Consider the following 26,296-nt stretch of genomic DNA (forward strand, 5'->3'; position numbering starts at 1 on the left):
AAGGACAGTCTAAGGGACTTCTGGGACAATATTAAATGTATCAACAGTCACATTACTGGGTTCCCAGAATGAATAGTGAAAAAGAGTCTGAGAAAATATGTGAGGAGATAATAGCTGAAAACTACTGAGCTTTTTTAACTTATATACTCTGTGAAATACTGGGCTGAATGACTCACAAGCTGGATCAAGATTACTGGGAGAAATATCAACAACCACAAATACGCAGATGATACCACTCTAATGGCAGAAAGCAAAGAGGAACTAAAACACCTTTTGATGAGGTTTAAAGAGGAGAGTGAAAAAGCTGGCTTAAAACTTCACATTAAAAAAACTAAGATCAAGGCATTTGGTGCCATCACTTCATGGCAACAGATAGGGGAAAAGTGGAAACCGTGACATATTTTATTTTATTGGGCTCCAAAAACGACTGTGGATGGTAACTGCAGCCATGAAATTAAAAGACACTAGCTCCTTGGATGGAGAAGGCAGTGGCAACCCACTCTAGTACTCTTGGCTGGAAAATCCCATGGACAGAGGAGCCTGGCAGGCTGCAGTTCCTGGGGTCGCTAAGAGTCGGACACAACTGAGCGACTTCACTTTCACTTTTCACTTTCATGTATTGGAGAAAGAAATGGCAATCCAGTCCAGCGTTCTTGCCTGGAGAATCCCAGGGATGGAGGAGCCTGGTGGACTGCCGTCTATGGGGTCGCACAGAGTTGGACACGACTGAAGAGACTTAGCAGCAGCAGCAGCAGCTCCTTGGAAGAAAAGCTATGACAAACCAGACAGAGCATTAAAAAGCAGAGACATCACTTTGCTGACAAAGGTCCGTAGAGTCAAAGCTATGGTTTTTCCAGCAGTCATGTACAGATGTGACAGTTGGATCATAAAGAAGGCTGAGCACCAAAGAATTGATGCCTTTGAATTGTGATGCTGGAGAAGACTCTTGAGACTCCTTTGGACAGCAGGGATATCAAACCAGTCAATCCTAAAGGAAATCAACCCTGAATATTCATGGAAGGACTAATGCTGAAGCTGAAGTTCCAATACTTTGGCTACCTGATGCAAAGAGCTGGCTTATTGGAAAAGCCCCTGATGCTGGGAAAGATTGAGGGCAGGAGGAGGTGGTGAGAGAGGATGAGATGGCTGGATGGCATCACCATCTCAATGGACATAGCTTGAGCAAACTCTGGGAGATAATGAAGGACAGGGAAGCCTGGCATGCTGCACTTCATGGCATTGCAAAGAGTTGAACACAACTTTGTGAGTAAACAACAACAATGGGAATGGAAACAGCCACCCAAGTCCAAGAAGCACAGAGAGTCCTATAAATGATAAACCCAAGAAGGAACATGCTGAGGCACATTTTAATCAAACTGACAAAAATTAAAGACAAAGAAAAAATATTAAAAGTAACAAGGGAAAAGCAAAAAATAACATACAATGGAATCCCTATACGGTTATCCTCTTATTTTTCAGTAGAAATTCTGTAGGCCAGAATGGAATAATCACATGTTTAAAGCGATGGAAGGAAAAATCTACAACCAAGAAACATCCCACCCAGCAAGGCTCTCATTCAGATTTGACAGAGAAATCAAAGGTTAACAGACAAGCAAAAATTAAGAGAATTCAGCCCCACAAAACCAGTCGTACAGCAAATGCTAAGGAAAATTTCTAGGTAGACAAGAAAAGCCCACAACTAGAAACAAGAAAATTATGAATGGAAAAGCTCACCAGGAAAGGCAAACATAAAGTAAAGGTGAGGAATCATCCACACACAATATAATATTAAACCCAGCAATCATGAGAAGAGGAGAAGTGCAGAATACTGGAAATGCATTTGAAATTAAGAGGCCAGAAACTTAAAGCAATCTTTTATATATTTATATATAGATGGTTATATTAAAACCTCAAGGTAATAGCAAAGCAGAAATCTACAATATATAAAAACACTAAATAGAAAAAGCAGTTCAAGTACGACACTATAGATAGTCATCAAATCACAAGAGAAGAGAATAAAAGAGGAAGGGAAGCAAAAGGACTACAAAAACAAATCCAAAACGATTAAAATGGCAATAAAAACATATATAGGTAATTACCTTTAATGTAAATGGATTAAATGCTCCAACCAAAAGACACAGACTAACTGAATGAATACAAAAACAAGACCCATATACATATTATCTCAAAGAGACCCATTTCAGATGTAGGGACACATACAAACTGTAAGTGTGGGGGTGGGAATAGGTGTTCCACGCAAATGGAAATCAAGAGAAAGCTGGAGCAGCGATACTCATATCCGACAAAATAGACTTTAAAATAAAGACTATTACAAAGACAGAGAAGGACACTATATAATGATCAAAGGATCAATCCGAAAAGATATAACAATTGTAAATGTATAAGCACTCCACATAGGAGCACCTCAAAATAAAAGGCAAATGATAACAGCCACAAAAGGGGAAATTAACAGTAACATAATAATAGTGGACTTCCATACCCCACTTACATCAATGGATAGGTCATTTAGATAGAACATCAATAAGGAAACATAGGTCTTAAATAATATATTAGATCAGATTAACTTAACTGATATTTATAGACTATTTCATCCAAAAGCAGCAGAATACATGTTCTTCTCAAGTTCACATGGAACATTCTCCAGGATAGATCCCATGCTGGGCCACAAAATAAGCCTCGGTAAATTTAAGAAAACAAATCATATCAAGCATCTTTTCCAACCATGATGCTATGAGATTAGAAAACAACCACACACACACACAAAAAAAAACCCCCAAACATGTGGAGGCTAAGCAATATGTTATGAAACAAAGAGGAAATAAATACATAGAGACAAATGAAAATGAAATCGGGATGATCCAAAACCTAAGAGATGCAGCAAAAGCAGATCTAAGAGGGAGTTTTATAGCAATACAAGCTTATCTCAGTAAGCAAAAAAAAAAAAAAAAGAAAAAGAATTCGAACCACCTAACTTTACAGCTAAAGCAACTAGAGAAAGAAGAAAAACTAGAATCCAAAGTTAGTAGCAGAAAAGAAATCATAAAGATCAGATCAGAACAGAAATAAATGAAACAGAGACAAAGGAAACCGTAGATTAGTGAAACTAAAAGTGATTTTTTGGAAAAGATGAAAAAAAAACCTGTTAAATCTTTAGCCAGACTCATCAAGAAAAAGAGAGAGAGGACCCAAATCAATAAAATTAAAAATGAAAAAGGAGAAGTTACAATAAACACCACAGAAAATACAAAGGATCATAAGACTACTGCAAGCAACTTTATGACTGTGTGACAATAAAATGGATGACCTAGAAGAAATGGACAGATTCTTAGGTATGATCTTCCAACACTGGATCAGAAAGAAATAGAACATATGAAGAGACCAATCACAAGCAGTGAAATTGAAACTGAAATTTAAAAACTTCCAACAAACAAGTCCAGGAAAAGGTGGTTTCACAGGGCGAATTCTATCAAACATTTAGAGAAGAGTTAACACCTATCCTTCTGATACTATTCCAAAAATTGCAGAGGAAGGAACACTCCAAAATCATACTATGAGGTCACCATCACCCTAAATACAAAATCAGACAAAGATACCACACATACACAAAAAATCACTCATGAACATAGACTCAAAAATCCTCAACAAAAACACTAACAATTGAATCCAACAATACATTAAAAGGATCAGACATAATGATTAAGTGGGATTTATCCCAAGGATGCCAGGATTTTTCAATATCTACAAATCAATTACCAAACTGAAGAATAAAAACTATGTAATCATCTCAATGGATGCAGAAAAAGCTTCCTGACAAAATTCAACAATGTATGATAAAAATCCTCCAGAAAGTGGGCCTTAACATAATAAAAGCCATACATGACAAACCCACAGCTATCATCACACTCAATGGTGAAAAGCTGAAAGTATTTCTTTTAGGATCAGGAACAAGACAAGGATGTTCACTCTCATCATTTTAGTCAACATAACTTTGGAAGTCCTATCCAGGGCAATCAGAAGAAAAAGAAATAAAAGAAATCCAGATTGGAAAAGAAGAGGTAAAACTTTCACTGTTTGCAGATGACATGATTCCATACATAGAAAATCCTAAAGATGCTACTAGAAAAGTACTAAAGCTCATCCATGAAAGTCTGCATTCATTCACACTTTAAAAAGTATCATAAAATAGATTTATGACATAAAGAAGTGTCATAAAATAAATTCATTTAGTCAACATTATTTGAGAATATATGCCAGACATTGATGAATGATGTGGAATATTTTACATAGTCAGTTAAATGTGGAATATAGGATAAGCACTTCATTATTTAAGAGGTTCCTGATTGGACAACAATTTATTTTGGTATCACAGTTCCTCTACTTCAGACTCTTGACATTTGGATATACAAGTTTCCTAAAAGATACAACTGGTCTGCTCAGTATCCAAATAGGGAATTCAGTCTCTGAAATTTCCCTGACAACTATTTGACTTGTATTCCCTTGGATCATACATGCAGTCATGAAAAAAAGTTCAGAATGAAGTTTTGCCTAGAGAAGGTCTGGCAATGATTAAAAGAATATGCCTGGAATGTCTACTTAACAGATGCTTTTACTCATGCTTATGTTATAGGAATCTTGAGACTAGAAAGGCAACTGGTTCTGTCCTTCCTGCACTAAATCGTCTGGCAATGTCGTCATGTATTCTGCTCTTTTGAATGAGTCTCTTGGCAATAAATCAAAGGCGATAAAGTGAATATCAGCACAGATTATTAGTTTTTCTTAAAAAATGTAAGTTGGATAAGAAATAAGAGGAATTATCCTACTATGATACTTGTGTGGCACAACACTTGAATTGCTAGCTCTTCCTAAAACTCTAATAACTAGAGTTTTAGAGTGAAATTCACTAGGATCATTCACAGCAAAGAATATGTGTTTATAATATTAGTATCTATTTTTTTCACACACAAAGCATTAAATCAGTTCTGTTTTTTTTTTTTTTTTTTTTTTATGTAGACTCCATAAAGTGAAAGAAAAGTGAAGTCATTCAGTTGTATCCAACTCTTTGTGACCCCATGGACTATAGCCCACCAAGCTCCTCCATCCATGGGATTCTCCAGGCAAGAATACTGGAGTGGGTTGCCATTTCTTTCTCCAGGGGATCTTCTGGACCCAGGGATCAAACTGACATCTCCTGTATTGCAGGCAGATGCTTTAACCTCTGAGCCACCAGGGCAGACCCCATAGGGACTGAGTTTTCCGTAGACTCTATCTGAAGATGAAACTAGAGTCAGAATATCTATTGTCTTATGCCTCCCATCAATGTCTACATCTAAAAATGAGAAAAATAACATGATGATATTAATATTTCCATGTGCTAATCTATAAAGACTTGAGCTTCAGATTAGATCTTCACCTCTGAAGAAAGTCATGTGACTAGATTGTGTCTCATTCTGCCAATTCTAAAAAACAAACGGGATAAACTAGATAATGTCTTGTACACTTTCCAGTTCTAAAATTCTATAACTTAAATATAAAGAGGAGGAGGAAACAGGAGGGAGAGGACATATGTATACTTATGGTTGATTCATGTTGATGTATGGCAGAAACCAACACACTATTGTAGAACAATTTTCCTCCAACTACAATTTTGAAAAAGAAGAGAAAAAACTGTAGGTATTTTAAATCTTTTGAACAGGTGAGAAAGATGTAATAAAAAAATAAACCCTGGAGTATTTTTATTCCATAGTGAGGAGGGTATGTCTAGCATTCTGGAGCTTCAGTATGACCAAAGAAACTATTTACTGACGACAGCTCTAGAAAGTAAATGTAGTGACTTCTCATAGCTCTTACTTTAAAAAAATAGAACTTCCTTGTTATCCTTCTGTTTATACAATAACAACAACTAATACAACCACTGCCATTTATTAAACACCTCCTGCGAGCATACTTCATCTCAGGCAGTTATTTTCCAACCCTGACAATAAACATAAAAAGATATCTCACTTAAGTTTTACAAATGAGAAAGAAGGAATTCAAGATCAGGTTTAAAGGAAGTGATACTTGGGCTGACTTGTGGAAGAAGAAGAGTAGGTAGTATTTGTAATCCTGAAAAGATAGGAAGGACATTATAGGAAGTAACAAGAGCCAGATGAGCTGTGACATACTATGAGCCTGGTGGGCTGCCGTCTATGGGGTCACACAGAGTCGGACACGACTGAAGCGACTTAGCAGCAGCCAGCTGTTCTGAACCGCTTATGATGCAGTTCTAAAAACACTCCCAGTCTTTCATGCCTCCATATATTTTGTGTTCTTGCTGTTCCCAATGAAGTGTCCTTCCATATTCTGACTATCTCACAAGAATATGTCATATTTTCTGAATTAGCTTAAGCACACTAAAATCCTTTTAGGAAACAGTAGCAAATATCAATAAATTAGAAAGTTACCTTTTCTTACTTTATCTCAGTTCATCATATATAACATATACTTATTGAAAATATATAATATAAAAGGCATTTACTTATTGCTCTGTGAGATAGTTTTCTGTTGAGATAGTTCAAATAAAAAAATAACTATGGTATGAAGCACTAAATTAAGAACCACAATTCTGAAGATAAAGGCTTAATGGAGGAAACAAGTGAATCTAATTGGGTAGGGAGAGCAGGAAAGACTTGAAGTTTGAGCAGATGATTTAAGATGGGTCTCAGAAGTTGATGCTAGGCCGACAGGTGTAGGAAAGTGATGGTCTTCAGAGGTGATGGAAACAATGCCGTAAGTAAGAGGGTTACATTTAAGGCATGTTGAATGCTCTGGTTTGGCCTAGAAAGTTGGGAAGTGTGAGAAATAATGATAAAGTTAAGTGAGGTATACACTGTGGAAGGTTTTTAAAGTCAGGGTGAGAAATTCTTATAGCCTACCTTCTTAGGCCTTTTACAGAATGATTCCTGCCTGCCCTGCCCCCTGTTATAATCTGCTATGTTCTGTCCCCCTGGTATTTCTGGAGAAGCTTGCATTATCTAGGTCTGTCCTGATTTTAATGACTATACCAGAAAAATATAGATTTTGTCATACAGTTTTTCCAAAACCCATTAATTAGAATCCTCCCCCCGAAACTGAGCTCTATATTCCAGCAACTATCTTGGTATCTGGAACTGAAGAAATGAAAGGTTATACAAAGTTTTCTTACACAAAGTTTTCTATAAAACACAAAGCTGGCTGTATTTATGGTTGGAATAAAATCCAGATTTCACTTATTTTTGCTGTTAAAAAAAAAGAGCACTAAAGGTTCCATACATATTTATGAGGAAAAATGCTGTGATACTCTCCATTAGGATGCTATGTTGAATTGATGGGAAAAAAAAAAAAAGATGTTTCAAAAACAGAAGATAGAGTGAAAATGAAAAAATCTCATTCTAATGGGGAATACAGGTTTAATGACATTCCCTTGGAATTTTTTTCCAAAGTAATGAAAGAAAAACTCATGAAAACTTAATATGTGGAAATCCTTTGACCCTTAAAACAGGACTTCAAAAAACAATGCATAATGTTCAGAAAAATGTTTCTAGTGAACATGTGCTATAAAGAATAGATTTCATTGTTCTTAGAAAATATTTCCTTTAAGATTCTTTAAGCATCTGTTAAGGAAAACAAACTATAAATCTTAGTAGGTTACTTTAGATGTACATGTGCTCTATATAAATGTAAATTAATTCACTATGTTCACACATAATATACAAAATCAATGTCTGTTAGCAATCTGAATATGTTTTCTAATTTGAAAACACATTTGTGTTTAGTAATTTTTTGTTTGTTTGTTTAAGAATAAATGACTAATAAAGCAGAATTGCAAATGGCAGATTGATATAATCAAACTGATACATTCCAAATAAAATTCTAGAATAGGAAAGGGCAATTAAAGCTTGCCAGCCAAATCCTGACCACTGTCTGTTTTTGTATATAAAATTTTATTCGGAACAAAGCCAGACTCATTCATTTACTTGTTGTCTATGACAGCAAATTTGGAAAACTCAGCAGTGGCCACAGAACTAGGAAAGGTCAGTTTTCATTCTAATCCCAAAGAAAGGCAATTCCAAAGAATGCGCAAACTACCACACAATTGCACTCATCTCACAGGCTAGTAAAGTAATGCTCAAAATTCTCCAAGTCAGGCTTCAGCAATATGTGAACCGTGAACTTCCAGATGTTCAAACTGGTTTTAGAAAAGGCAGAGGAACCAGAGATCAAATTGCCAACATGCGCTGGATCATCGAAAAAGCAAGAGAGTTCCAGATAAACGTCTATTCCTGCTTTATTGACTATGCCAAAGCCTTTGACTGTGTGGATCACAATAAACTGGAAAATTCTGAAAGAGATGGGAATACAGACCACCTGACCTGCCTCTTGGGAAACCTATATGCAGGTCAGGAAGCAACAGTTAGAAATGGACATGGAACAACAGACTGGTTCCAAATAGGAAAAGGAGTATATCAAGCCTGTATATTGTCACCCTGCTTACTTAACTTCAATGCAGAGTACATCATGACAAATGTTGGACTGGAGGAATCACAAGCTGGAATCAAGATTGCCGGGGGGAATCTCAATAACCTCAGATATGCAGATGACACCAGCCTTATGGCAAAAGTGAAGAAGAGCTAAAGAGCCTCTTGATGAAAGTGAAAGAGGAGACTGAAAAAGTTGGCTTAGAGCTCAACATTCAGAAAACTAAGATCATGGCATCTGGTCCCATCACTTCATGGCAAATAGATGGGGAAACAGTGAAAATAGTGGATGACTATATTTTTCTGGGCTCCAAAATCACTGCAGATGGTGATTGCAGCCATGAAATTAAAAGACACATACTCCTTGGAAGGAAAGGTTTGACCAACCTAGACAATGTATTAAAAAGCAGAGACATTACTTTGCCAACAAAGGTCTGTCTAGTCAAGGCTGTGGTTTTTCCAGGAGTCATGTAAGGATGTGAGAGCTGGACTATAAAGAGGGCTGAGCACAGAAGAATTGATGCTTTTGAACTGTGGTGTTGGAGAAGACTCTTGAGAGTCCCTTGGACTGCAAGGAGATCCAACCAGTCCATCCTAAAGGAGTTCAGTCCTGGGTGTTCATTGGAAGGACTGATGTTGAAGCTCAAACTCCAAAACTTTGGCCACCTGATGAGAAGAGCTGACTCATTTGAAAAGACCCTGATGCTGGGAAAGATTGAGGGCAGAAGGAGAAGTGGACGATAGAGGATGAGATGGCTGGATGGCATCACTGACTCAATGGACATGAATTTGAGTGAACTCCGGAGTTGGTGATGGACATGGAGGCCTGGTGTACTATTGTTCATGGTGTTGCAAAGAGTCGGACATGACTAAGTGACTGAACTGAACTGATGACTGCTTTTGCACTCCAACAGCAGACTTGAAACATGGTGACAGAAATGGTATGATCCCAAGTCTAACAGATAATATTTGGTCTGGTCTTTTATAGAAAAGTTTCTGATTCTTGTTCTAGGATAAATTTTAACCTTAAATTTGAAAAGGTAGTTACACTGATTATGTAGATCTTACTAAAGTAACATCTTTTAAAAGTCAGAACCACAAAGACTTTTCACTAGACTTATTCTCAGATTATAATTCTGCATCTACCTTCTCTAGGAGTGGCAGTACCTTAACCCTGGTCTCTATCACTACTTCCATTAGTCCATCCTGCATAAAAACATCACTAGATATTTGCTATTTTATGCATTAATATCTAAATAAAAAGTAGACAGTGCACTACTAAGAAAAGAAAACAGTGTAGTTTCTACGTAAACACAGATCCAAGGGAAGTCCCTCTTCCAACCAAAGTACCACCTCTAGATTCCTTCTATATAAAATTTAGAGTTTCCATTTCTTCAAAAGTGGTGATTACCACTTTATTACAGCATCCCTACCTAAAGGAATAGGAATACAATTCTAGTCAAACAAAGCCATATTTTCTCTATCAACATATATATCTTTTTGATAATTGTCAAACAAGTTTTACTTCCCTGTCTTAGAGTACCTTACATAACAGAACTAGCATTTGGGTGCAACTGTGTGTAGAATTCTTTACTCATTTTCTAGAATTTAAATCACTTAAGGATCAAGTCTTATTTAGTTGTATATCTAGCACACAAGAAGTGTTCAATAAGTATTTTTTAATGATAGAATAAGTGAAAGTTTACTAGTGTCTTTCATTTTGGGGGGGCTGTAAGAAATCACAATATCCTTCTAGAACACAGTACATGGTGAACATGTGAGTTACGCATATTTGTAGACAACTAATTTCCTTCAAATCATAGGATATTAGTTTTTAAATCTATTAGAATTCTGAATCTTCCTGTCCCAGATTCAAATACAAAATTATATTTTAAGCATTTTAAACAACAATTCCTTAAGAGTAAATCCTTGAAAGCCAAAGGAAACCAAAAAATGCTTCTTTTTTTTTTATCAATTCTAAAGTAAGTAAAGTTATCAAATTTATATTTTCTTAGAAGGCTAATAGGCTTAGTGTCCCAGGCAGTATACACACTGAATGTTTACATCTGAAAATGAGGGACACTTCTGTTGGTATTTGAAGGCACAAAGTCCCATTTAAATTTCTCTCTTATATGAGTCCTTTGAATCAGTTTTTTCCTAATTTGGGCAATCTGAGAAACTTTATTAGACTAAGAAGAGTACTTTTGTTTATTACTTTTAATATAATATGCATGATAAATACCTTGTTCCATATATTACTCCATATATGTTGGATCTTATTCCTTTTCTCAGAAGATTTTACTTTTTAATAGGCACTTAATGTACATTTAATAAGGATAAAAGAAAAATAAACATAATATAAAGTACACAAACCCTTATATTCTTGCCTTTCACTAACTTCTGTGTTTTTAGCTTTTAACATAGATCATGCGAATCATTCATTTCACCATAGATAGAAACTTTGGCCTTTAAGCTTTTATATTATAATCATGTGAATTTTTAAAATATTTTTGTTGGTTTATCCTTAATAACCACTTACATGTGATTTAATCTTTGTGTACCCCTTATGACATTTGGTTTTGTGATATAAACGATCTTCTACAGTCTTCATTTTTTCCATACATTTTAACTTTCATAGCTGTAGAAAAAAGTTCTACATTTAATATAGTATTTGCTATTTTCCTAGTTTTTACTTTGCTTTGTACAAAGAGATGTCATAAATGTCAAGAAAATAACATACTTTATAGCCACAAAGACTCAAAATCCTTCCACCTTTGTAAGCACCTCAACTGTTCCCTGCTGGCTCACATGGTAAAGCGTCTGCCTACAATGCGGGAGACCCAGGTTCAATCCCTGGGTTGGGAAGATCTCCTGAGAAGGAAATGGCAACCCACTCCAGTATTCTTGACTGGAAAATCCCATGGACAGAGGAGTTGGGTAAGCTATAGTCTATGGGGTCGCAAAGAGTCAGACATGACTGAGTGACTTCACTTTCACTTTCAACTGTTCCTAGAAATGTATTGACTCCAGTTTCTTAAATTTCTTATGTTTGAGATTTAAAAGCTATTGACATCTCATTTCTAAAGTAATAGTTTAACTTGGAGTTACCTGCTGCTGCTGCTGCTAAGTCACTTCAGTCATGTCCGATTCTGTGCGACCCCATAGACGGCAGCCCACCAGGCACCCCCGTCCCTGGGATTCTCCAGGCAAGAACACTGGAGTGGGTTGCCATCTCCTTCTCCAATGCATGAAAGTGAAAAGTAAAAGTGAATTCGCTCAGTTGTGTCCGACTCTTAGCGACCCCATGGACTGCAGCCCACCAGGCTCCTCCGTCCATGGGATTTTCCAGGCAAGAGTGCTGGAGTGGGGTGCCACTGCCTTCTCCGGAGTTACCTGCACCTGGTTTTTAGAGAATGGCAGGGTTAGTAGAAGTGTTTATTTTCATTCACTTCCCTTCAATTGATCTGAAATTGTAACTTTCTATATCTTCTCTGTTCATATCCACTAATATATCCACACTCTTTCATGTTTCCTCTCTTTTAATTTCACCGACTTATACTTTTTTCTACTTTTCTACACTTTCACAGACTTAATGGTATAGTGAAATTAATTCACTTGAGTAAGTGATGCTATTAAAACATTTCCAAGATGATAAATGTCAAATAAATGATCCTAAGTCATAAAAATTTTAACACACCCATGTCTTTGAGACACTAGTCAAGTCACAATATGGTTCTTGGTACCCCATACTTTTAAGCCTCAAACTGTAATAATAGGCTGTATTCATTAGAAAGCCAATTAGAATCTTCACCTTGAGGAAGCAGGATGATGTGGAGAAGTTAGTAATCACGTCTTTGTAATCTCAGGTCTGCTACTTTGCTATCTCACCTTGGACAAGTTTAACTTCTCTGAAATAAAAGTTTTCTTTTCTACAAAAAAGAATTATTATTTCCCAGGGTCTTGTAAGGATTAAAAGGTATAATGTATGGCAAATCACAAATTTTGAATAAATTGTAGCTATTTTTTTATCATATTCAGGTAATCATCCTTCTTGTGATGGGATGTATCATGGATAGATATTTCATATAATTTTCCATTCTCTGAGAAAAATTACCATGCCCTGTGATGCAGGAGATATACACAGGTTTGCACTTGTGCTACAGGTATGTGCAGCTTGAAAGCAGAAGGGAGTAGAAGACATTTTTTAAGATAAACACATTGAGTTTACAGAGGCCCTACAGAAGGGCAATTATTAAATAATAGAATTTTACTTTGTTCTTTCTTGACTAAATGGTGCCATCAGCTTTGGCACTTTTCCTCAGGGAAAATGAGTCGTTTTTTATGATTTAAGTACGTTCAGTCCATAGGGTTGCAAAGGCATGACTGAGAACACACCATGTCCATTTAAAGCTACCATTTTCTTCTTAATGAAAGAAAGAATGGAACTCATTAAGTAAAATCAACTTGTATTAAGTCTGATAATAATTTTATAGTAATGCTACCAGAAAGCAGAAAAACTAACTACTATATCAGATGAGAGTTTGTGTTGAGGACTTCTAAAATATTTTCTTCCAGATCCTTCAAATCTTTAATAATTCCATTGTAAATACATTAAGTTACATTTCAGTACTTCTCAGAAACCAACAGTATTTGATAATACTTTATTTGCCAGCTTGAACTATGAGATTACATAGTAAAATTTTATTTTGTCCTTGTCTAAGCTTTTCTAACCACTGATTCACAAGGGATGCACTTTGAGGTTCCATTAAAAACTTCAAATAGCCAAAGCAATCTTGAGAAAGAAGAATGGAACTGGAAGAATCAACCTGCCTGATTTCAGGCTCTACTACAAAGTCATAGTCATCAAGACAGTATGGGACTGGTACAAAGACAGAAATATAGATCAATGGAACAAAATAGAAAGCCCAGAGATAACTCCACACACCTATGGACACCTTATCTTTGACAAAGGAGGCAAGAATATACAATGGAGAAAAGATAATCTCTTTAACAAATGGTGCTGGAAAACTGGTCAACCACTTGTAAAAAAATGAAACTAGAATACTTTCTAAAACCATACACAAAAATAAACTCAAAATGGATTAAAGATCTAAACGTAAGACCAGAAACTATAAAACTCTTAGAGGAGAACATAGGCAAAACACTCTCTGACATAAATCACAGCAGGATCCTCTATGACCCACCTCCCAGAATATTAGAAATAAAAGCAAAACAAACAAATGGGACCTAATTAAAATTAAAAGCTTCTGCACAACAAAGGAAACTATAAGCAAGGTGAAAAGACAGCCTTCAGAATGGGAGAAAATAATAGCAAATGAAGCAACTGACAAACAACTGATCTCAAAAATATCCAAGCAACTCCTGCAGCTCTATTCCAGAAAAATAAACGACCCAATCAAAAAATGGGCCAAAGAACTAAACGGACATTTCTCCAAAGAAGACATACAGACAAACGCATGAAAAGATGCTCAACATCACTCATTATCAGAGAAATGCAAATCAAAACCACAATGAGGTACCATTTCACGCCAGTCAGAATGGCTGCAATCCAAAAGTCTACAAGCAATAAATGCTGGAGAGGGTGTGGAGAAAAGGGAAGCCTCTTACATTGTTGGTAGGAATGCAAACTAGTACAGCCACTATGGAGAACAGTGTGGAGATGCCTTAAAAAACTGGAAATAGACCTGCCTTATGACCCAGCAATCCCACTGCTGGGCATACACACCGAGGAAACCAGAATTGAAAGAGACACGTGTACTCCAGTGTTCATCACAGCACTGCTTATAATAGCCAGGACATGGAAACAACCTAGATGTCCATCAGCAGGTGAATGGATAAGAAAGCTGTGGTACATATACACAATGGAGTATCACTCAGCCATTAAAAGAATACATTTGAATCAGTTCTAATGAGTTGGATGAAACTGGAGCCTATTATACACAGTGAAGTAAGCCAGAAAGAAAAACACCAATACAGTATACTAACACATATATATGGAATTTAGAAAGATGGTAATGATAACCCTGTATGCGAGACAGCAAAAGAGACACAGATGCATAGAACAGTCTTTTGGACTCTGTGGGAGAAGGCGAGGGTAGGATGATTTGGGAGAATGGCATTGAAACATGTATAATATCATATAAGAAATGAATCGCCAGTCCAGGTTCGATGCAGGATGCAGGATACAGGATGCTTGGGGCTGGTACATTGGGGTGACCCAGCGGAGAAGGAAATGGCAACCCACTCTGGTGTTCTTGCCTGGAGAATCCCAGGGACAGGGGAGCCTGGTGGGCTGCTGTCTATGGGGTCGCACAGAGTTGGACATGACTGAAGTGACTTAGCAGCAGCAGCAGCAGAGGGATGGTATGGGGAGGGAGGTGGAAGGGAGGTTCAGAATGTGGAACATGTATACCCGTGGCAGATTCATGTTGATGTATGGCAAAACCAATACAATATTGTAAAGTAATTAGCCTCCAATTAAAATAAATAAATTTATATTAAACAAACAATAAATAAAGTTATTGCTAATATGAAAAAATAATTTTTAAAAGATTATAAATACCTATGCATATAAATATAAATAGATGTAATTTGGGGAATACAAAAAAAATGAAAATAGGACAAACTGATGATTGCTTGACACAGAGAAAAGAACCTCAGAACTGGAATTAGAAAATTCACATTTGCTTACTAGCTGTATGAAGTGAAACATATCAAATGACTTCAAAAATTTCAGTTTCCTCACTTAAAGAATGGCAACAAGATTTATCTTACAAGGATTGTTTTAAGATTAAATGAGATAATAGGCCTTCAAAAATTAGATTTCTTTTCATTTCTTCCTCTGACTCCACCTCTACTTGGACTTGAATGAATTAGTTATAATCCACCTTAGAATCAGCCATCAGAAGTTCTATGACTCTAAAGGTTTTAGAATGAGAACTTGCTTTTGAGGATTATCCATGGCCTTTTCTCTTCCCTTCTGTTGATCAGTCATTTACTATTAAACACTAGCACATTAGAGGACAGGCAAAAAAACATAGAGGACACAGTAGATTGCTTATGAAATATTACTAAAATCAATAAATTAAAGAGTAAATGAGGTAAAATCAAATAGTTGGATTTTAACACATATAAAGAGAGTCTGTGGTCAGCCTATAGGACAACCATGAGAAGCTCTTCAAGTGAGCAGAAAAATGGCATGTAAATTTAATGCAATCAAGGTTACTTTATGAAAAAAATTCCAAATTCTATCTTTAAAATAACAGACTAGAAAAAGATCTGGAGAGTGACTGCTGATCATTTTCCAAAGACAAACTAGTTTCCTGTTTTTGAAAAATGCCCACATAGTATCATCAATAATAAAGAAAAAATAAGAAGTTATCCCACTCCTAAAGAAGGTTGTAGAGCCACTGACTAAAATGTTTAGTTTTAGTTCTATTTGTTTCAACTCCAGAAAGACATAATGAACTGGAGGATAGCCAGAGAAAAGAAGCCAAATTGGCAGGTAAGGGAAGAATAGAAAACATTACAATTCTTAGAAGAGAGTCATAGATTCTTAGGACTGGAATTATCCTTAGACATCATATATACTAATTCCTTATGCTTTCAGAATATTCCTGATGAATCATAACTAGCTGAGTTATCAAAAGTCTATCACATGCTGGAGACTAACCAGAATCATTCCTTTTTGCTGCAGCGTTTGTCCAAATATCACCTTAAATACACCTCAAACACATCCACTTATCTCCACTGCCATCATCTGGCCCATCATTGTTCTTTTTCAATTAATCTAATGCAATAGCTTTCTAAACGGTTACCCTCTTACACTTCTGCTCCTCACAACCAAGCTCCAACTTCCCAATCCATTGCTACAGAGGGATCTTAAAAAAATTAAATCATGTCATTGGCTTACTTAGAATACTTCAGTGATTTTCCATCTACTTTAGGATCAATTCCAAAATAATAAACACAGCCCTGAGTGCTTGGCTCCTGCCTCCCTCACTGCTACCACCTAATATTGCTTTTTCTTTGGCTCACTAAGTCTATCCACACCGGCTTCCTTCAGTTCCTTTAAAGTTAAATGCTTTCCCACATAGAACCATAAATATAAGAATAACCACCACCACAACCATTACAGCTAACATTTTATCATGTTTTCACTATGTGACCAGCTCTGCGCTAAATGCTTTAAGTGCATTATATGTGTGGGAAGTATGTTATATTGCACATTCCAGGAACAGTTTTTCTCCCCACTCTTCCACAGCCAACTCATACCATTCTTTATGGTCACAGATCATATGGTATTTCCTCAGAAAAGTCTTCTCTCATCTCCAGATCTAAATTTGGCAACTGTCACAGTCCCTTAAAATTTTCCTCTATAGAATGTATCACAGTTATGATTATATAATTTTATGATATGATTTTTAATGTCTGTCTAACCTCTAATAGACTATAAATTTCATGAAGGCAAGGATCAAATGTTCAATAAATATTCCTGAATAAAATATCTGCTGAATCATTCAAATCTAAGAATGACATGTTCAATCACTCTATGGAAGAATCTGAGTGTTAGAAATCCTATTAAAATATTCTTGTCTACAAAGAAAGTTTGTTCCTTATAATGCCTATGTCTTATAATGTCTGTTCCCTTATAAGGACTGTATACTATTTTAATTCTATTCTCTTGACCAATACTGAAAAAGTATATTGTCTTCCCTTTTGTAGCTCTTCAAATACTTTCAGCCTGGAGAGTTAAAGATGTGAGATAATTCCAGATTTATTCATAACAAAAAGTTAGAATGCAGAGGACAAGGAGGTATCTTTCAAAATTAGAGACTTATTTAGGGCATATCTATAGAAATTAATTCTTTGCTTATAGTAAATAAATGTAACACATATACAGACATGTAATATAGATGGGACCACTCTGTTTGGCACTCTCTATCACAAACTGGGTTCTAATTTGTATAAATCTAGAAAGAAACAAAACTGGAGGAGATCCAATTAAATGACCATTCAGAAGGTTTGGGAAAAGTAATTAGCTATGCAATTACAACTAACCTTGCTGCTGCTGCTGCTAAGTTGCTTCAGTCGTGTCTGACTCTGTGCGACCCCATAGATGGCAGCCCACCAGACTCCCCCGTCCCTGGGATCCTCCAGGCAAGAACACTGGAGTGGATTGCCATTTCCTTCTCCAATGCATGAAAGTGAAATGTGAAAGTGAAGTCATTCAGTCGTGTCTGATTCTTAGTGACCCCATGGACTGCAGCCTGCCAGGATCCTCCATCCATGGGATTTTCCAGGCAGGAGTACTGGAATGGGGTGCCACTGCCTTCTCCTTAGATATCCTCAAATTACTAGACTGACATTGTGAAGTACAACTGTATTTTCCCACATCTCTTAAGAATTTTACTGAACTTTGGATTAGATGAACTATATTTCTAAGATTTTGAAGTTAATACAAAAAAAAAAGTTGGGAATTACCAAGAACCACAAATAATTCTTTAGGCATTTTATATATCAGTTCAGTTTCAGTTCAGTTCAGTCGCTCAGTCGTGTCCGACTCTTTGTGACCCTATGAATCGCAGCACGCCAGGCCTCCCTGTCCATCACCAACTCCCGGAGTTCACTCATACTCATGTCCATTGAGTCGGTGATGCCATCCAGCCATCTCATCCTAGGTTGTCCCCTTCTCCTCCTGCCCCCAATCCCTCCCAGCATCAGAGTCTTTTCCAATGAGTCAACTCTTCACATGAGGTGGCCAAAGTTCTGGAGTTTCAGCTTCAGCATCAGTCCTTCCAATAAACACCCAGGACTGATTTCCTTTAGAATGGACTGGTTGGATCTCCTTGCAGTCCAAGGGACTCTCACGAGTCTTCTCCAACACCACAGTTCAAAAGCATCAATTCTTTGGCACTCAGCTTTCTTCACAGTCCAACTCTCACATCCATACATGGAATGGAAAAACCATAGTCTTGACTAGATGAACCTTTGCTGGCAAAGTAATATCTCTGCTTTTTAATATGCTGTCTAGGTTGGTCATAACTTTTCTTCCAAGGAGTAAGCGTCTTTTAATTTCATGGCTGCAGTCACCATCTGCAGTGATTTTGGAGCCCCCAAAATAAAAGTCTGACACTGTTTCCACTGTTTCCCATCTATTTCCCATGAAGTGATGGGACCAGATGCCATGATCTTCGTTTTCTGAATGTTGAGCTTTAAGCCAACTTTTTCACTCTCCTCTTTCACTTTCATCAAGAGGCTTTTAGTTCTCTTCACTTTCTGCCATAAGGGTGGTGTCATCTGCATATCTGAGGTTATTGATATTTCTCCTATATGTTAATTCAATATAGCCACTAAAGTTTTTCAAAACACTTTATATCCCATCCTTAATGAGAAGATGGAATCTCAAAGTTGGAAAAGTCCTTTTGTTTCATAACTTATTTGATAACTAAACTGCCCTATAAAATCTAGGCCAAGTGGCTTTCCACTAACATTAAAATATCCCCAGCTTTGTTAACTAACTAGATCAAATCATTATATACACTTTATCTTAAATTTCATTAGTCAATTAAACCTCAATAAAGCTGGGAAAAAAGTCCCCAGCAAGGTATAAAGCTTTGAATTTTGAGCTCTGAGTTTCTTTGAACAGATTACTTACTGTGCTTCAGTTTATTCATTTCAAAAATCAGAATAACAAAATGTGCCTTTAAAAATTGTTTGAGAATCAAATGAATGCCACAATATAAAATATCATTTAGCATTATCCCTGGCACATAGTGAATAATCCATAATTGTTAATTTCCCTCCAATAATAGAAATCTACCACCTGCCAAGATAGTCCATTTCCTCTTTTGATACCACTGGTGATAGGTTCCTATACTATGTGGAACCAGCCCAACATTTTAAACTAAATAAAACTTAGAAGTCTGATACATGTTATCTGAAGAAAATATGTTTTTCATTGGTATTTTAAGTTTAGCTATAAATTCTAGTTTATATATTTTTATGCAATTTGTCACCCAGAAATGCAGAATTTCATTTTTTTAATTGAATTTTTAAAAATCTGAATGACAAGGAAATACCAATCACATCCATTTTTGATGAGGTGCCTTAAATAATTGAATTGATATAAATACTCCATTGAAATTTCCCTTTTTGGTTAAAAAAAGGAACAAAATATTCGCCTTCTAGCAGCTCAAGATTAAATGGTATAACAATGATCTTTTAAGACTAAGTGATCATCTCCTTATTTTTAATAATAATTCATGATAAAAATTAAGAGTATCAAAATGTATTGTTGTTTTACTATCAGACTAGAAAATATATTTAATTATTTAAGCTTACAAAACAATTTTTTAGACAATTTTATCTTTATGTTATAAGACAGGTTACAGAACATTGTATTTGCTCATCTAACCTACTAAATAAATATTGATATTAAACAGTATCACTTTTTTTGTGACAACCCAGTGCACACAATATATAAATTCACTTGCCTCTTATTAATTTAACTTACCATTTTATATGTTATGTAGGTTCATTTCTTAGAGAATATTATAGTTGGCTTTTCCCATAGCAAAGAAAAAAAAATTACCCCTAATATATCTGTTTCAAAAACAACATGAGCTGCCTATTTCTACAATAATGTTAATTTAAACAAGTTAAACTTTTTGAGAAAAGAAATTATGTCTTTCATTGAATTGTCTCACAGTTAATGCCAACCTTCCAAATATAAAGAAAACATTTTCCACCTATTATAATATTTAATGGCTTGAAAATTTGTAGCTTTTTAATCATGAAAAATGTTACAATCAAATGTCGCTTGAAATGATTGGAACTAAAGGTAAAGACCCAATATTAGAAACAAAAAGGTTCCTGAGATCACAAATGTAATTAATATTGGATGAAAATAGTATCTGTGTTTTCCCTCATTTCTTTTTTGTATAGTAGGTTTTATTTGCCACATAACAAATGACTTTATATTTATAGTGGATGAATATTTTGCATTCTGAAGTTTATAAGCATAGATCATGGCTAACATGATTCCTAAAAATGCTCATGAGAGGATTTAAAACATGAAAATAAGAGCATAAAATAAGCTTACTGTTTCGCCAATCTTCCCAATATTTCCTTGATCTCCTACTTCTCCCTGTTAATAAAGAATATAAAGTTGAAAAAAACTATTAATTTTCAAATAAGAATACTCTCAACATTGCTCCTGTTTTCATTTTAATGTAGTTTATCAAAACTCTGTTACAGTATTTGTGTGGGATACAGTCTTCGCTCTCTTTTCATTCAAATACTAGTAACCTGTTTTCTTAAATTACATTCTTCTATATCTGAATTTTAATCCCTTTTAAAATTCTTTTACAAATAAAATTTAAAAAATAAAATATCTACTGAGGTATACTCTATAAAAGGTAGAGTGGTAGGTGCTGTAGAAGATATTAACACGAGTGAAAATTAAGCCCTTGTCCACAGGGACCCTCTTTGCTTCAGTAGATAAAGGATCTCATGACTTTGAGCAGAACAAGCAAACAGAACAGAACCCACAGGAAGTAGCAAAGGAGTTCATAGGAGCAGCACCCTGTGGGTGGGTGCAGCTAGAGCTGACTTCACTGCAGAAGTAACATGTGTTCATAACTTTAACCACAATTCTGCCATCTGTAAAACTCTAAAAAACCAAAGTTTTTCACAACACACTTGGTGGCAAACTTGACCTAACCTGTGTTTATTTGGTAGCAATGCTTTTGCCTGACCCAAGTTATATAAAGTTAGTTTGATTACTTTGAACATCCCTACATTTCACCACAGAAATACCAATGTGTCTAATTATGGTTTTGCTATCCCATAGCCTACTGGCAGTGTTAAGATATAGTACATATACCATACTACCTTATCAGAAAAACAAATGACCCAATTAAAAAATGGGCAGAAGACCTAAACAAACATTTCTCCAAAAAAGACATACAGGTGGCCAATAAACCTGTGAAAAAATGCTCAACACCTTTCATTATTAAAGAAATGCAAATCAAAACCATCTCACATTGATCAGAACAGCCATCATCAAAAAATCTACAAAAAATCTACAAAAATCTACATCATCAAAAAATCTACAAACAGATGATGGAGAAAAGAGAACCCTCTTACACTGTTGATGGAAATGTAAACTGATATAGCCTCTATGGAGAAGAGTATGGAGATTCCTTAAAATACTAGCAATAAAATTACCATATGACCCAGCAATCCCACAACTGAGAATATGCCTTGAGAAAATTGCATTTCAAAAAGACACACATACCCCAATATTCACTGCAGCACTAATTACAATAGCTAGGACACGGAAGAAACCCAGATGTTCAACCACTGACAGAGGAATGGATAAACAAGTTGTGGTATTACACATATATACAACTGGATACTACTCAGTCATACAAAGGAACAAATTGAGTCAGTTCCAGTGAGGCAGGTGAGCCTAGAACTTGTTATAGAGTGAAATAAGTCAGAAAGAGAAAAACAGTGTATAAAATGGTACTGATGACCCCTATCTACAGGGCAAGAGTAGAGATGCAGACATAGAGAACAGACTTGTAGACACAGTGGGGGAAGGAGAGGGTGGGATGAACTGAGAGAGTAGCACTGAAGCATATACCTTACTATATGTCAAACAGAGAGCTAGTTGAAGTTGCTCGATAACACAGGTAGCTCAACTCAGTGCTCTGTGATAACCTAGAGAAGTGGGATCAGGTGGGGCTGGGAGGGAGGTTTATATTTATGTATGTATGTATAAATGATGTAAGCATATTTATGGAGGATTCATGTTGTATGGCAGAAATCAATACAAAATTGTAAGCAATTACCGTCCAGTTAAAAATAAATTGATAAAAATCCAAACATCAGTTGCTTCAAATAATAAATTATGAAACTGTATTTCTTAACTGTATTTCAAACTGTATGAGTTGGGCCCTGGATGACTTTTACACTGGTCATGAGAAAGGATCACTTTCAGTGGTGAGGAATGACATGAGCAAAGCCCCAACAAAAGCACAGACTAGTGAAAAGCAGTTTAGGGTGCCACGTATAATTAATCTGACAAGAACGCACATTTTATTTATACCGGAGAAAGGAGATTAAATGATTACCTGCTATCTGAAAAGTAATAATTATTTTGCAGTGTGGGACAGTTACACTCACCAAACAATATGGTAGTTACTCATGATATATAGCTACTCAGCACTTGAAATTAACTGGTCTCAACTGAAGTGTGATATAAATATAATATACACACTGTATTTCAAAGACTTTGTACAAAAATCTCATTAATAACTTTAATACTGATAACATGTTGAAATGATAATATTTTTATATCTTGGGTTACACAAAATATATTACTAAAATTAATCTCTCCTATTTCTTTCCACCTTTTTATTGCAGCTCTACATCTGTAATTCATATTTTATACTCTATTGGATGGTGGTGATTTTCAGTACTGAAACCTAATACTACTATAGGTAATCAGTTTGAAATAAGCTTTCAAAGACTACAAAAACTTGCTTTTCTATTTCCATATACATTCAGATAAATAGCAAATAAATAAAGCATTGTATAAATAAATAAAGCATTGAAGAAAGCATTGTAGTAGTATGCTGAAAATTCTAGTTTTTAAGAGTTCATTAGATGGCTTTTATAGAAAATTTGTGGCAGGACTTTATATTTATATATACAATATATATGTGTGTATGTATATGTGTGTGCATTTGAGTCACTTCTAATGAGGTGGATGAACCTAGAGCCTATTATGCAGAGTGAAGTTAAGTCAGAAAGAGAAAGATAAATATCATATACTAATGCTTATATATGGAATCTAGAAAGATGGTATGGAATAATTTATTTGCAGGGCAGGAAGAAATACACAGAACTGTACAAAAAAGATCTTCGCGACCCAGATAATCATGATGGTGTGATCACTCATCTAGAGCCAGACATCCTGGAATGTGAAGTCAAGAGGGCCTTAGAAAGCATCACTATGAACAAAGCTAGTGGAGGTGATGGAATTCCAGTTGAGCTATTTCAAATCCTGAAAGATGATGCTGTGAAAGTGCTGCACTCAATATGCCAGCAAATTTGGAAAACTCAGCAGTGGCCACAGGACTGGAAAAACTCAGTTTTCATTCCAATCCCAAAGAAAGGCAATGCCAAAGAATGCTTAAACTCCCGCACAATTGCACTCATCTCACAGGCTAGTAAAGTAATGCTCAAAATTCTCCAAGCCAGGCTTCAGCAATATGTGAACTGTGAACTTCCTGATGTTCAAGCTGATTTTAGAAAAGGCAGAGGAACCAGAGATCTAATTGCCAACATCCACTGGATCATCAAAAAGCAAGAGAGTTCCAGAAAAACATCTATTTCTGCTTTATTGACTAGGCCAAAGCCTTTGACTGTGTGCATCACAATAAACTGTGGAAGATTCTGAGATGGGAATACCAGACCACCTGACCTGCCTCTTGAGAAATTTGTATGCAGGTCAGGAAGCAACAGCTAGAACTGGACATGGAACAGACTGGTTCCAAATAGGAAAAGGAGTACGTCAAGGCTGTATATTGTCACCCTGCTTATTTAACTTCTATGCAGAGTACATCATGAGAAACACTGGGCTGGAAGAAACACAAGCTGGAATCAAGATTGCCGGGAGAAAAATCAATAACCTCAGATATGCAGATGACACCACCCTTATGGCAGAAAATGAAGAAGAACTAAACAGCCTCTTGATGAAAGTGAAAGAGGAGAGTGAAAAAGTCGGGTTAAAGCTCAACATTCAGAAAATGAAGATCATGGCATCTGGCTCCTTCACTTCATGGGAAATAGATGGGGAAACAGTGGAAACAGTGTCAGACTCTATTTTTTGGGGCCAGAATCACTGCAGATGGTGACTGCAGCCATGAAATTAAAAGACACTCCTTGGAAGAAAAGTTATGACCAACCTAGATAGCATATTGAAAAGCAGAGACATTACTTTCCCAACTAAAGTCCGTCTAGTCAAGGCCATGGTTTTTCTAGTAGTCATGTATGGATGTGAGAGTTGGACTGTGAAGAAAGCTGAGTGCCAAAGAATTGATGCTTTTGAACTGTGGTATTGGAGAAGACTCTTGAGAGTCCCTTGGACTGCAAGGAGATCCAACCAGTCCATTCTGAAAGAGATCAGCCCTGGGATTTCTTTGGAAGGAATGATGCTAAAGCTGAAACTCCAGTACTTTGGCCACATCATGCGAAGAGTTGACTCATTGGAAAATACTCTGATGCTGGGAGGGATTCGGGGCAGGAGGAGAAGGGGACGACTGAGGATGAGATGGCTGGATGGCATCACTGACTCGATGGACGTGAATCTGAGTGAACTCTGGGAGTTGGTGATGGACAGGGAGGTGTGGCGTGCTGTGATTCATGGGTTCGCAAAGAGTTGGACACGACTGAGTGACTGAACTAAATGGAGAAACAGACAAAGAGAACAGACTTATGAACACAGGGAGAGGGGAGGAGAAGGTGACATGTAAGGAGAGAGTAATGTGGAAACTTACATTACCATATGTAAAATAGATAGCCAATGGGAATTTGCTGTTTGTCTCAGAAAACTCAAGCAACAGCTCTGTATCAACCTAGAAGGGTGGGAGCGGGAGGGAAATGGGAAGGAGGTTCAAGAGGGAGGGGACATATGTATACCTATGGCTGATCCATGTTGAGGTTTGACAGAAAACAACAAAATTCTGTAAAGCAGTTATCCTTCAAGTAAAAAATAAATTAATTAAAAATAAATAAATTAATTAATTTATCCCACTAGAAAAAAAAATAGTTCATTAGACAGTTTTTATAGAAAATTTGTGGCAGGATTTGATTTTATATTTATATACACTATATATACGTGTGTATATATATGTGTATGCATATATAGATATAATTTTTTAAAAAAACTTCTCCTACTTAATGGTCCTCTCAAATTCCAATTAGGGAGATGAACCCTTTGTGATACATAATCTTAAGGGAGGTCTGTGTTAACAGGCAGAAAGCAAAAGTTGCTTGCAGATTACCTACATTCCTGCTTCAGTTTTCAGACAGCCTGAATGTAGGAGTTGAGTTGTCTTTGAGGATGCAAAGAGAGAGAGGAATAATTCCTCCAGGCCTATGGAGAGAACAGAGATCCTAGGGTTCTGTGAAAGGTGGTGGCTCTTAACAGTCTCCAAAGTGCTCCCCCAGAGTTCCAGATTCCCCCAAGGGAGTGCCAGGTCTAGGAAATAGCTATATGATATTCCAAAGAAGAAACTGCAGGAACAAGTATGAGGATTGATCAGTAAAGAACTTCCTTCACTTCCTAGGTAACACGGATGCCACCCAGATGCTGATGTAACTCCAGGGAGGAGGCAGGATGTCAGTAATGACTGAGATTAGTTTCCTGCCAGTTTGACTGGATGGTAGCTCATGGTGAATTTTCTAGTTGCTTGGTAGTACAGGGATTAATTACAGTAAAGAGAACTAAGACTTCTATTTATAAATACCATGCATCTATTTTCTGGGAGTTCTTCTATGTAACTTGAGAGTCAGGTATAGATAAACCCCACACATGCTGACACAGTAAAATATATTTTAGCTCATATTTATTATTGGCCTCAAAGAGTGTTGTTTGTTTTTCCCTTAATCTCTAGTATAATAAAAATGAAGAGTTTAATATAAATAATGAGCTCTGAACTCCAGATTTAAGAAATTAAGCAATAAAT

General features: G+C 36.2%; 1 protein-coding gene across 5 annotated transcripts in view; it reads right to left on the reverse strand.

Moving 5' to 3' along the window:
* The window catches only part of COL24A1 (collagen type XXIV alpha 1 chain), a 393,929-nt gene that overhangs the window by 171,647 nt on the left and 195,986 nt on the right, over positions 1-26,296 (reverse strand). For all 5 annotated transcript variants that reach the window (XM_060400630.1, XM_004002153.6, XM_060400613.1 and 2 more), the window contains one exon: positions 20,638-20,682. In XM_060400630.1, coding sequence (XP_060256613.1) covers positions 20,638-20,682 — 45 coding nt within the window. The remainder of the gene's footprint in view (positions 1-20,637; positions 20,683-26,296) is intronic.

Source organism: Ovis aries, chromosome 1 (assembly GCF_016772045.2).
Source record: "Ovis aries strain OAR_USU_Benz2616 breed Rambouillet chromosome 1, ARS-UI_Ramb_v3.0, whole genome shotgun sequence".
Lineage (NCBI taxonomy): Eukaryota > Metazoa > Chordata > Mammalia > Artiodactyla > Bovidae > Ovis > Ovis aries.